This window comes from Gopherus flavomarginatus, chromosome 20, assembly GCF_025201925.1.
Source record: "Gopherus flavomarginatus isolate rGopFla2 chromosome 20, rGopFla2.mat.asm, whole genome shotgun sequence".
Taxonomy (NCBI): Eukaryota; Metazoa; Chordata; order Testudines; family Testudinidae; genus Gopherus; species Gopherus flavomarginatus.
The window spans coordinates 6812958-6825698 of record NC_066636.1 but is presented as its reverse complement, the minus strand read 5'-3'; the positions used below and the strand labels follow the sequence as shown (position 1 = coordinate 6825698).

Sequence of the window (12741 nt, the reverse complement as noted above, 5' to 3'; positions counted from 1 at the left end):
AGATAGAGCAGGGGTCGGCAACCTTTCAGAAGTGGTGTGCTGAGTCTTCATTCCTTCACTCTAAGTTAAGGTTTTGCCTGCCAGTAATACATTTTAACATTCTTTGGTCTCTTTCTATAAGTCTATAATATATAACTAACTATTGTAGTATGTAAAGTAAATAAGGTTTTTTAAATGTTTAAGAAGCTTTATTTAAAATTAAATAAAATGCAGAGCCCCCCTGGACCAGTGGCCAGGACCCAGGCAGTGTGAGTGCCACTGAAAATCAGCTCGCATGCTGCCGTCGGCACCCGTGCCATAGGTTGCCTACCCCTGAGATAGAAAGATTGGAAAATAGGTTGGAAATTTTGAGGGCATAGTGGAAGGAAAAGAGTAAGTAATTATAAGCATGGGGATTTCAAATACCCAGGACAATACTTGAAATGGTGATTTGAGTTGATAAAAAGTGGCTGTTGGGAGACAAGCAAATGATTTAAGGAAAGAGTGAGAAGTTAACTCTGTAGTTGCTGGAGGGAACAGCAGTTGAACTTTGTAAAAATGCTGAAGAGGAAAGTTCTTGCTGTCTTCGAAATGTTTTGTAAATAAATCCAGGCAAAGAAATTATTTGATTGCGATCATTTGGCTATGAACAATTTAGTCAAATTAGCTAAATAAATGTATACAGTGCTATGTAATTAAAACCGTAATAGGCTCTAAGGGGCTACAATAAGCAGTGATGTTTTCTTTCAGATCACTGTGTGTTTGAAAGCTGGAGTTAGAAGTAAAAGGCAATCAAAATTCTGGTAAAGTAAATTGTGTCCCTTTTTAAGTAAGAATCTTTAAGCTGTGGATAGCTTTGGATCCAGAAGCAAGCCAGAAAGCATCTCTATTAATGCAAATTATCTAACTGATAAGGTAGAAACCACTGAAACCTGGGCTGCCTATGAAACAAATACAAGACAATATGGGGTAATTCCTCTGTTTTGCCTGAAATCAACAAGGGTATTTGTATATTTTAAGCAATGACAGAGTGCCCAGAAGGGGTAGAGCTCTGTTCTTTTATCTTTCAGATAATCAGAGAAAACTGATGCCAGCTGAACAGCATTCAACATACCATGCATTTACTGGCACAATAGGAACTATGTCCTGTGTTCTATGTCCTGTCTTGTGATGTTTGTCTCGTGGCCAGAATTGTTGTGTCCAAACACTTTATATTTCAAGTTGAATAAAACAAGTATTTTGCATTTTAATTTAACCCTTCTGTTTGATTTTAAACTAGACTATCCTATTAAAATATTAAAGTGTTTGGATAAATCAGGAAAATGTGATATACTAAAGTCTAATACATTTGCTTAAGTATGAAAAAGAAACTTCATTGGCCAGATCTTTTAATTGAAAAAATGTGGTTAAATTTGCATATCAACAGTTTTTGGAAGCAAGGACATGAAAAGTTAACCCATTCCCCATATTGCATATGGGATCCTTCTGGCTACCTCAGATTTCTAGCCAGAGGGCCGAGGAAGAAGGGAAGCTATTGGACACCAGAGGTGGTACTGAGTGGACTCCTCAAAAGTGGGTATGCTTGTCCTCGCTTGTTGCTCCAAAGCTCTGCAATAAAGTTATTTTACTGGACGGGTATATGTGGCATACATTGAATAATAAGACTAATGTACTGTATAATGGCAATGTGTATGTGTTCATGGTTGGGAAAAGATGTATGAGTGAAGAGTGGAAGTTTCCTTTGTAGGCTGAAAGAAGCCAAGAAGGGGAGAAGGAAAAAGAACAGAATGAATTAACTGGGAAAAAAATAGCTATCAAGCTCAGTCCAAATATAAGACGCTGGACCCATTCAAGGACACTGCTCACAGCTAAGACTTGGCTGATAACCAAGAAAAGGGGGGAGAGGCTTGAATGTGCCCAAGCAGCTGTAAAATCTGCAAAACACTGCTAGGCATTAATGAAATGTGTTAGGTTTCTTTTCTCACAGGTATAGAAGCGCTACCCAAAGACCAGGGCCGGCTCTAGGTTTTTTGCCGCCCCAAGCAAAAAAAATTTTGGTTCCTCCCCGTCCCAGCCCTGGACTCTTCGCCGCACCCCCTGCCGCCCCAGCTCTGGGCTCCCCCCTCACCCCCCACCATTGCCTCCCACCCACACACCTCCTGCCGCCCCAGCCCTGGGCTCGCCCCCACCCCACCTGCACCCTCCTTCCACCGCAGCCCTGGGTCACTGGTAACTCACTCCCAGGGCAGGTCATTCAGCAGGAATTTTGGATATGCACAGAACACAGACAGGACTGGTTCCCATATGGTTACAGAACTGCAGCAAAGTGCAACAATTTTCAGCTTGTGTGACTGGAGGATCTCTGGATGCCTATTATAAGACTGTCCTACATAAATGAGGAAAAGTTGAGATGTCCTTATTATTCTTTTGTTCCACTCTTTCTTTCTATGGGGAATTTGCCAATGCAATATCACTGTCTTCCTTTTAAACAAACAAACAAAAAAGGCCATGGCTGTTGAAAACAGCAATTCCAGTCCTAATAACCACGGGGAAGCATTTCTTGCTCACTTTTATCCTACTTTTTCTACAGCAAGTTACAGTGGATCAGTATATTTGATTTGGGAGAAATGAAGTACCAGCTGCCCAAACTGAGCTTGAGCACTCCTGAATTTTGAGGTGTTCAAACCTGGAAGGCAGGTGCTGGGTGTGTGTGTCAGGGGGGCTGTGGGCTCCGCAGGGGAGCATGGCAGCATGTATGCAGCAGCGTGTCTAGTGCTGGTCTGAGTGGCATGGTAAGGGGGCTGGGGGGTTGGAGAAGGAGCAGGGGGTTCCGGGTGGGCAGTCAAGGGACAGGGAGCAGGAGGGGTGGATGGGGCAGAGGTTCGGGGGGGGCACTCAGGGGACAGGCAGCGGTTGGATAGGCATGGGAGTCCCAGGGGTTTGTCAGGGGACAGGTAGGGGGTTAGGTCCTAGGGGGGAAGTTGGGGAGGGTCTCAGGAGGGGGCAGTTGGGGACAAGGAGAAGGGAGGCGTAGATAGGGGGTGGGGTCCCAAGGGGCAGTTAGGGGCAGGGGTCAACCAGGGGACAAGGGCCAGTAGCGCTGAGATAGGGGGTGGGGTCCTAGGGAGCAGTTAGGGGCAGGGGTCCAGGGAGGGGATGGTCAGGGGACAGGGAGCATGGGGGGTTGGATGGGTTGGGGCAGTCGGAGGGAGTGGATGGTGGCAGGGTGGGGCTACCCTCCCTCCTCGTGGAGTGTCCTATTTTTTGAATGTTAAAATATGGTATCCCTACCCTTCACAGTGCAGTTCTCCATTTACAGCAGCCTGCAGCATGAGGTCCCCCACTTCCTTTCCAGTTTGTCGTGTCCAAGGGAATGCTGGGAAATGTAGTTCTTTCCCTGCTCCATGGCCAGCTCTATAGGCAAGGAGCTAACCAAGGAACTACAGCTCCCAGGGCCCCCTGACGGTTTTCAGCTCCCATGCTGGATCCCTGCCGCCCCTGCAAATGGGCTGCCCCAACCATGTGCTTGTTTTTCTCGTGCCTAGAGCCACCCCTGCCAAAGAACCTAGCAGCCCTACCACTCCTTGGAACCGGGAGACTGGATCTATGTAAAGGTCCATCAGTGAAAGAGTGCTCTGGCTCCACACTGGAAGGGCCCTCTTCAAGTTGTGTTAACCACCAACACTGTCGTGAAGTGCCAAGGACTACCTGCCTGGACGCATGCTTCTCGCTGCAAAAAGACCCCTCCACCTCGGGAGGATTTTCCTACTGATGATTGGCCTATTTCTCCTTCTAGCTCTGCTGTGCCTTCTGGACAGGAGGAAAAAAGGACAAGGTGAAGTGCCAGTAACCTCCCTTGACCACTGACAGACCTACTGTGCCTTTGGATTTTTCTAGAAGAAGCAAAACCATTACAGGGTGATGTGCTAGTAACCTCTCTCGTGTATGATGCTTAACCATGATTGCTTCAGGAAAGAAGAAGGAACATTCGCTCCACTGAAATTGCCAAAGTCCAGGAATTCCTGACTACAAAAGACATTAAGAACTGACCCTGGTGAAGAAACTAAGATTTATACACTGGCAGGAAAAAAATTGTGGGACCCATGCTTGGGAATGTGGTATTGATTGAATGCTGGGGTTTATCCAACAGGCTGCGCCTTGTGATTTGGATAAATCCTTCAGCATACATTGCCCTCTCTAACTGGATTTTAAATGATAAGTACCAAAGGCAACTTGTTGCCACTGCCCCTGCCATCTCCTCCATTACACTATTACCCCTGTAATACATCCAAATATAGACAATTCCATATATTTGCTAAAACTAATGGCCAAGGCCTTCACACTTTAGTGATTTATTTAAAGATTGTTTGGGAAAATAGAAAGAAAAAAATATTTTTAAAGTTCAGGATGTCCCATATAAGCAAACAATTGAGTGGGAAAAGACTGGTTAGAGGAGATAAAAGTATATGATATCACTACAAATGAACCCAAGAATCTGTAACTGAAATTGATGTGTTCCATAGTGAAGTAGATATGATGGCTGTTCCTGGAGTTTGCAATGTGTTACTTGAAAGAGGCTCTTATTGTTATTTGGTCACCCAATTAGTGAGTAATCAAATGAATACCCAAAGAGTTTGTTCTGCCACAGAAAATTTCACCTGTATAGAAATTATTCCAGTGACTAATAATGTAACCTGTACTTTATTGCAATACACCCCCTCCGATGCTATTAATATTAATGCCTCTTGAAAGTACCTGAGGATAGTTAAATAACAGATGTGATATAGTACTATACCAAAGAGAGATGTATTAGGATATTGATGGACTTTGATTAATACTACGCTAGGGACAGTCAAATTTACATTGCCCTTATCCAGTTTCCAGATCACCTCTACGTACCCAAATTTCTCACAGGGAGCTGCCATTAGATTAGCACAACAGAGGGCTGGGTTATTTCCTCTAGAAAGAAGAAGAACTTGACTGGATCCCTATGGGATGGGGCCAATAGTGCAGCAGCCATTTGGAATATTCTTAAAAGCCAACAACATGATGAGAAATTGGGACAACTAGAGAAGGCCACTGGCCTTATTTCTGGGGCACAGCTAACCCAAGTACAGGCTGGAGCTGGTGAGTTACGTGTTATATCCACCCTTAGTTCTATGACCCAGAAGTTGCCGACAGAGATGGTATTGAATATCACTGAGGCTGGGAAGGCATTGCAGTGGGATCTAGCATGTTCAGAAATTCAGGATTTCCTGAATGACCAGCTGATGGCCATTCGGAATGATCTTGAGCACCAGGCTTGGCCCACTGCCCTTACAGACACATCAGGAGTACCATCTGATCTGCGGCCATGGAGACATACTTGGAGACTATCTGGGTGGAAGTGTGGACATTCACAGTGCTCCTTCCTTAGAGGGGTGTGGGCTCCCACATACCGAATCCTGCATGGAGGATGCATGTGGGATTGGGTGATTCACCAAGATATCTGGAAAATTAGACTACCTGGCATGCCTAATCAATTTTTAGTCAGTGCTCCTGGGATTACACCCGACATTTGGATGGGGTTAGGGAGTCAATGGACATTTTGCCCATTAGAACCCCCACAGCTTCAGTGTATACGTAAACTGAAGCCAAGGGAAGTTGTCACTGTTCATGACAATGTTTGTTGGGAGGGTAGGGGACAAGGAACTACCCTGATAGGACACCTACTTTTTCAAGCTAATAATAGCTGTGTGTATGTTAAAACCACCATGTTGCAAGATACACATTTTAATCTCACTACTGCTGCAGGCAGTATTATCTACTAGCCTGCGGATAGAATTTTACAAGTAGCCCTTAGGTTCCAGGTACCCTTTAATTGGATTAGTTTAGAACCTGATCGGTTTCAAGATTTGCTTTCATTGTTACCAGAGGTTCAAAGAATCTCTGAAGTATGAGGGCAAATTCATATGCTTCAAAGTATATATTAAGTTGAAAAGAATGCCTTTCATACAGCTTATAGAGTGTCTACTTTAGGTACTAAGTATGATGTATTGTGCTTAGTGACTAAAACTGTACAACAACGCCATCATATTATTATTATGGGAATGTTTTTTTTATTGTTGTTATTTAGTTTAGGATTATGTTGTTGTTGTAAAGGATGTGATAATCGTAACATCTTTCATGTCCAGACTAATCATGCATTGTCATTACATTCAGTTAAAACCCCTAAGGTTGAAACATCTGATATAGAATCTGAAATCCATGGCTTAATGCAAATAGACGTTTGAGAATATTTGTTGTACTAGAAGTACAAAACTGAGCGGGTGGAAGTAGAGAAAGAATTGACAGGGATTTGAAGGGATTTTTAATGCATGACAGTCTCTGTTAGCAAGAGTCAGGCTAGCTGTAACCCTAATAACATGATATTTATAGAAATGAGGATTGTGTGAGGCGAGTGGGAAAGAACTGTATGAGAATTTGTTGCGATCTTGTGTAGATAAGATAGAATGTGGACTAGAGTCAAAATAAGTGAGAAAAATAAGTTATGAGGATGGCCTCTGTATAAACAGAATGCAGCTGTTGCTTGCTACTGTCTGTACAGTGTTGCTTATTATTGTCTGTAATAAAGGTATAAATGCTTGCTGTAATTGTTTACCTGTAGAGAGACCTGCTTAGGAGGGGGAAATCCTGTGTCCTAGTGCGCTCTCTCTGTCTATGCAATTGCTTGAGAAATAAAGTATCTGACTTTGCTGCACCCAACCAGAAAGTAAGAGCTGTGTTTTTCTCCGACAGGAAAGTCTAGCAATTTTTGATTGTAAACATGGAGGGCAGGGGAAAGGAGTGTTAAGAGCAGTCAGAGGTCTGCACTAACTTTTGAGCTGTGGAAGTGAGTAGAGAATGCAGTGTAAAGCCTGCACAGGGTAGTGATGTGGAGTAAGAAGGAGCCAGATTATACTCATTCAATGCTGATAGTAAGACTGACCCCATCTGAGATCTTTTTTCTCAGCTCTACACACCTTTGGACAAAATCAACTCCTTGTTTCAGGGGGTGGGGCCCTACAAAGCTGCATGCAGTAGAGCTGGGAACTCAGCCAAGTTCATGTTGGAACAGGAAATGCACCAGACTGCTGATTATTGCTCTGAACATAGAGCTAGTGCCTATCGCTTATGTACCTATTTACTAGAGTCCTGTGTCCTGGCTGCGTGCGAAGTGCAGACAGCTCCTTGAGGTTTTCATTCCTATTGCAGAAGAATGCAGTGAGATTGGACAAGGAGACCTTTTGAGGGCTGAGGGATGAACCAGGCAGACAGGGAAGAAGAGGATCTCCAGCCCACATCATGAGTGGCATGTCATGGGCACAGATTTTTAACACCTCTTGCCTTCATACAATTAAAGCCTCTTCTAAAAATCTCAGAAGCTAGAGATGCAAAGCAGACTTGTCCCTCGCAGTGCTCTCTCCAGACTAATTTGTGATGGGCTCCCAGCACTTCCACTAGAAAATTACTCACAATTGAATAGAATTCTCATGAAATTAAGCCTAAATGTTTCTTTGCTTGGTGTAATCCCTCAGTTCTCCATCCCCTCTTGTACCACTCTGCACAATCCTTTTCAATCGGTACCATTCATATACCTGTAAGCAGTTATATGATATTCAAAAACAATCTTCAAAGGCTTATAAAAATTGGACTCGTGCCCTTTTTTGCTGGTTTACAGGGCTCAAAGAAAGTATGGCCGTTTTTCCCCCTAATACCAGGTCTCAACTATAAATTGACATCGGTATAACATCCACACCCCTGAACAACATAATTATACCAACCTAACCCCCAGTGCAGACAGCGGTCAATATAGCTACTGCCTCTCATGGAGGTGGAGTACCTACATTCTCCCCTCGGTGTAGGGAAGTGCTACAGCGATGTGATTTCAGACCAGTTCTGGAGGGGACAAAGGTGTGTCTGCGTACAGAACAGAACAAGTGAATATATTATATCTTTGAGCAGTTGGGAGTGGGCATGGAGCATATAGACACAGGAAAAGTAGGAAGGGCAAACCAAGGTCGGGGGGGGGCAACTGCCCCCTTGCCTTATAGCAAATGAGGCCCATTCTCCCAGCACAAACATAGAGCCATCATGTCATACACCTGCCTGTCCCTATGATCCATCCCCCATTTTGCTCATATCCTCTCACCAATAACACCTCCCACCTCTAAGAACTCACCCTTGGAGTTTCTGCAGGGGGAAGATTGGGCATTCCTGCTCCTATCACCTCTCAGGATGACCACCTAGCCTGCCTGCCCCACAACATCTTCACAGAGGGACAGAGAAGGAATCCTGTTCCCCAGCCCATACCATCCTGTTTGCCATCTTCCCAACTCTTTCTCAGACATACTACAGGAGACTGGCTAGCTCAACAGGCAGCCCATACAGATCAGAGCTGGCTGGGAATTGTCTGTCAAAATGATTTTCCAAATGAACATGGTCTTTTCACAAAATCAAAATTTTCTGGAGGAAAAATTCAATTTTGTTGAAAGAAAAAAAAGGCTTTTCATCAGAAAAATTGAAATGGCTAAACCCTGGCTGCCCCGCTGCAGGGAGAAAGTGAAATTGACAAGAGCCTTCCAGGAGGCAGCTGGGGAGCCACAGCTGGGCTGGGAGGGAGGTTGAGAGGGAGGAAGGTAGATGGAGAGCTCAGCATCTGGCAGTCCACTTCGAAGGCTATTGTCAATTTCCAGGCACAGTTCAGTGCAACTGCATCTCTGTTTCCCTGAGCGGTTCAACAAGGTACTCCCGAGGGAATGATGCACCAACAAATTAAAAATTCTGCACACAATATTTTAAAATTCTGCATATTTGTCAAAAAATAAATGTGGAAGCTCCAGCGTGGCAGTGGGGAGCACAGGCCACTGGCTGCACAGAGTTGGGAGATCACTGTACAGCCCACACACAACCAGGACATGGACTCAGCAGTGAGGTTGCATCCAACCCTGACACAGCACAAGGGCCGGGCCTGCCACAGCAACACCCAGGGGCCCTGCCCCTCTGTGCCAGGCACACCAATATAATGAGCAAGAGGGACAGAGTACAGGTAGACTAGCTCAACTTAACAGGATCCAAGTGTTGAGGGGCTTAATGTGGGGGTATCCAGGTGTGGGGTAAGACGATTCTTTGTGGGGCAATCTTGGTGTGGGTGACTTGGTGGTGGGTCTGGGTGCGGGAGGATTCTGGATACACAGGGCCCTGTTCAGGAGGTTCCAGGTGCAGGGGTAATGGCAGACTGCAGGGGGGTCTAGGTGATGGTGGTCGGGGCTTAGTAGGAGGGTCTGGAGGGCACATCACGGTGGTCCAGGTGCAGGGGGCTGGGGCTCATCAGGGTGGGGGTTTGAGTGTGGGAGCCCAGCAGGTGGGTGTAGGGTTTGTCTGGATGCAGAGGGGAGAGGCTCAATGGGGGTCCAGATGAAGAGGGGGTGAGGCTTGGTGGAGGGGTAGGTGCAAAGAGTGAGGCTTGGCAGGATGTCTGTTTGGGTGCAGGGGGCTCAGTGGGGGGTGTTCTGGGTGTAGGGGAGTGAGGCTCAGCAGAAGTGTTGGGCACAAGGGGTCCAGATGAATGGGGCTTTGGCATCAGGGAGCAACTCTCTGTACAGTGACTCCTCCTGCCATGGCTGAGGAGCGACAGGGGCAGGAAATGGAGGGACAGGAATATGGAGCTTCCTGCAGGCAGAGGAGGTTTCTGAGGGTGGGTCTGATCCAGCCCCAGATGATCCTTCAGGGGAAGAGGAAGTCCCATCCTTTCCTGCCCCAGCCCAGCCAGGACTAGCAGCTGAGCCCAGCGCCCAGTCAGAGCATCCTCATCCTTGGCCTCCCACTTCTACAGTGTTTTACCTCACCACCAGCGGCTCTGGGCGCCCAAAATGATGCACCTGCATGCTTGGGAGGGGTGTGTGGCCACTTTTGCAGCTTCCTTTTGTTTCCCCATCAGAAGTCATTTTTCTGTAGGTATGCAAAGAAATCTGTAGGTGACATGAATTCTGCATGTGTGCAGTGGCACAGAATTTCCCCAGGAGTAACAAGGGCATTCACTGTGAGGTTTCCAGCTGGCCAGCTGTTGCCTTCTGACCAGTTTTTTTCCAGGCTTCACAGTTTCCTGCATTTATTGTGTACTTCCCAGCACAGACAGGCTGACTCAGCAGACCTGCTTGCTTTCTCTTCAGAGACTGATAACAGATTTAATTGCCATAGATATAAGTCACCACACAGCTCTTTCTAAGCCAGCCTACTTTCTTCTGAAGGTACAGACCAATACAGAAAAAACATTAAAAACAATAAAAGAACCTAATGCTAATAAACTTACCTGAGATCACCCCACCTCTAACAGGGGCTGTCACAGGAGCAGTCTTTCAACACCTTCATCACAGGGGCTTCCTTGTGGCTACAAGTTCATCAGAGCTTCAGCTCAGAACAAGCTGTCTGTTCTTCCCTGTCTGTCTTATGAGGCCTCAGTAGGCCAAGTTCCCCAGATCCTACAATAAGGATTGGGATCCTCTGTGGCCCAGGTGTCCTGTCCATTTGCTGGATCAGGAAGAAGGCCCAGAGTCATTTTAAACTCCGTCTCTTCATTCAAAAGTCTTTTCTTTGTCTCTTGATCTCTGGAGAATCCAGTTTGAACCTGGAAATGCATTGCTCTCCAAAGCTGATAATGGAGAAGGTTCATTAACAGCTGCTTTCCCTACTAGAGAAGGTGCATACAGTGCCACAAAAACACACTCAAAATGTACCTGAAAGGTATTAACCTTAATTCAAAAATGTTTAACATAATTCAATTGAGTTTATGTGAATTCCATAAAATTTGTTCAGGATATTGCAGGACATGGTCAGTCTGTCACTTTGCCAGCAAGACAAAAAATCAATTTTCATTCTCCAAAAACAGATTTTTTTTTAAATTTCTCTCCCACAAAAAATATTGTGAGATTCTGTTCTTTGTCCTAAATTGGGATGAAATACTTTCAAAACCTTCCACTTTTCCACAGGACAGAAATTCTGTTTTCTGTACAGCTCTAACAAAGATAATCTAAACCAGCCCCTTAAATTCACCTTGCTCCCTGGTCCTAGAAGATCTGATCTGATCTGCCCTTGGTCTCATGGACCTGCTCTGCTTCAACAAACTAGTCTCCTCTCTGACAAATCACAGCAGCATCATGCATGTCAAACACATATGTGAACATAGAACACAGACAGACACGCAAAACATACCCTCAGAAATTCAATTACTGATTATACATTTTTTACAAGTTAAACCGAAAAAACAGATTTTCCCAAAGCAAAGCATCAGGAAAGGGAATGAGAAATACAGAGGAAAATAAGGTTTAAAATGCAGAACTAAGGAGAAAATGAAAGAAAAAAAAACCCACCGGGAACATGAATAACAAAACCTCTTAGCCTATCACTTTCTTCACTGTTAGACACCTCCAGTAAATGCTCCTTTCTTTAAAACACGTTTCTGTTCGAAATGCCGCTGGGATTCTCCTTCCAAAATTTCATTGCACGCAGAGGAAGTGCAGATTGTGCATTCAGTTGCAACTTCACACAGGAACCTCACCTTCCAGTTTTCATTCCAGCACATTAAAGATCACAAACCACTAAAATAAAGAAGTCATTCCTCAGTTCTCCTTCTAGAATCTGGCCCCATGCACGCGCTCCTGGGGCATGTAGTCCTTCTTCCCTACAGACTGGTACTGTCCTTTGACTCCTTTCTCCTACAAACAAAAAGGAAACTGAAACCAAACCTAGCAGGCACAAAAGGACAGACTTTACTGTGTGCTGGGGAGAGGGGGAGGGCTTGGACAGCGTACTTAGATTCAGAAGGCGTATAGTGGCTTCCGGCTTTTGTTCAATTTTACATTTAAATGAAGTTTTAATACCTTAAACCTTAAGTTTAAATATCCTCTGGTCCGCGCCAAACTCATACCAGTTCAGTGCAGAGGACAAGGCTGAATTTTCTAGCTTATTCTCATGCTATTTTCAACTAATTTTCTATTCCGAATCCTTGCTTTTGGTCATTTCCCCACAGAGCCTAAAGTAACAGAGTTCTAAAACTGTTCTCCCAGGTCCACACTGTTTTTTAGCAGCATAATGTCCTGACTGCCTCCCCACAGCTGGAATGTGGCCTAGTCTCACACAAAAAAAAAAGTGGCACTGCCTTTCAAAACAAGCCTAACCCATTTCAGAGGGAGGAGGTGGGTGTGTTTACACAAATCCCATATTTTTCCTAATAATGTAAATACACACAAATATATTTTTAACAGCATAGTGTCCAATGCCTCCCTGCCAGTGGAGCCTTTCCCCATTGGCTCCTTCCGGCTGGAACCTGTCATCGCCACATTTAGCTACACACTGCAGTGAGTGTGGACACAGCCTGCTTTTCACTGTGGCAGGTAGCTACACATATTCTACATGTTGCTGCCAGTGCAGACAAGGCCTAGGAATGAAATTCACAGGAACCAGCAACCTGAGTGGGGTACAAGGAAGACTCTCACACACACTGGTGGCCAGGCCAAACGATAACCCCAGTCAGAAGAAGCTCCCTCCAACTGACAACATTGTCACAAAGATGCACGTAACAGCCCCTGATGCCTCCCCCAGCTCCCGGGAGCCAGAAACCCAGAGCTCCCACCGCATGGCCCTAGGTCATGTGTTGGTTAGAAGCGGGGGACAGATTGAGGCCAGCCTGGACCCATCCTGCAGCCCTGGCTCTGGCCGGGCCCAGGCACCAGGCGGCAGGGGCTC

The 12741-nt window shown here is 45.4% G+C and overlaps 1 protein-coding gene across 4 annotated transcripts in view; it reads right to left on the bottom strand.

The window, feature by feature from the left end:
• Nucleotides 1-11739, bottom strand: part of LOC127037832 (natterin-3-like) — a 32239-nt gene extending 20500 nt beyond the window's left edge. Inside the window, exon 1 of one of the 4 annotated variants that reach the window (XM_050929964.1) lies at nucleotides 11367-11739. Coding sequence is in view for 3 of the 4 variants with exons in the window: in XM_050929965.1 (XP_050785922.1) it covers nucleotides 9841-9884 (44 nt within the window). In the remaining variant the exon portion in view is untranslated. Of the gene's footprint in view, nucleotides 1-9840; nucleotides 9942-11366 lie in introns of those variants that run through there. The other 3 variants (XM_050929963.1, XM_050929965.1, XM_050929961.1) reach the window with 3 other exon arrangements.
• Between the last annotated feature and the right edge of the window lie 1002 nt (nucleotides 11740-12741).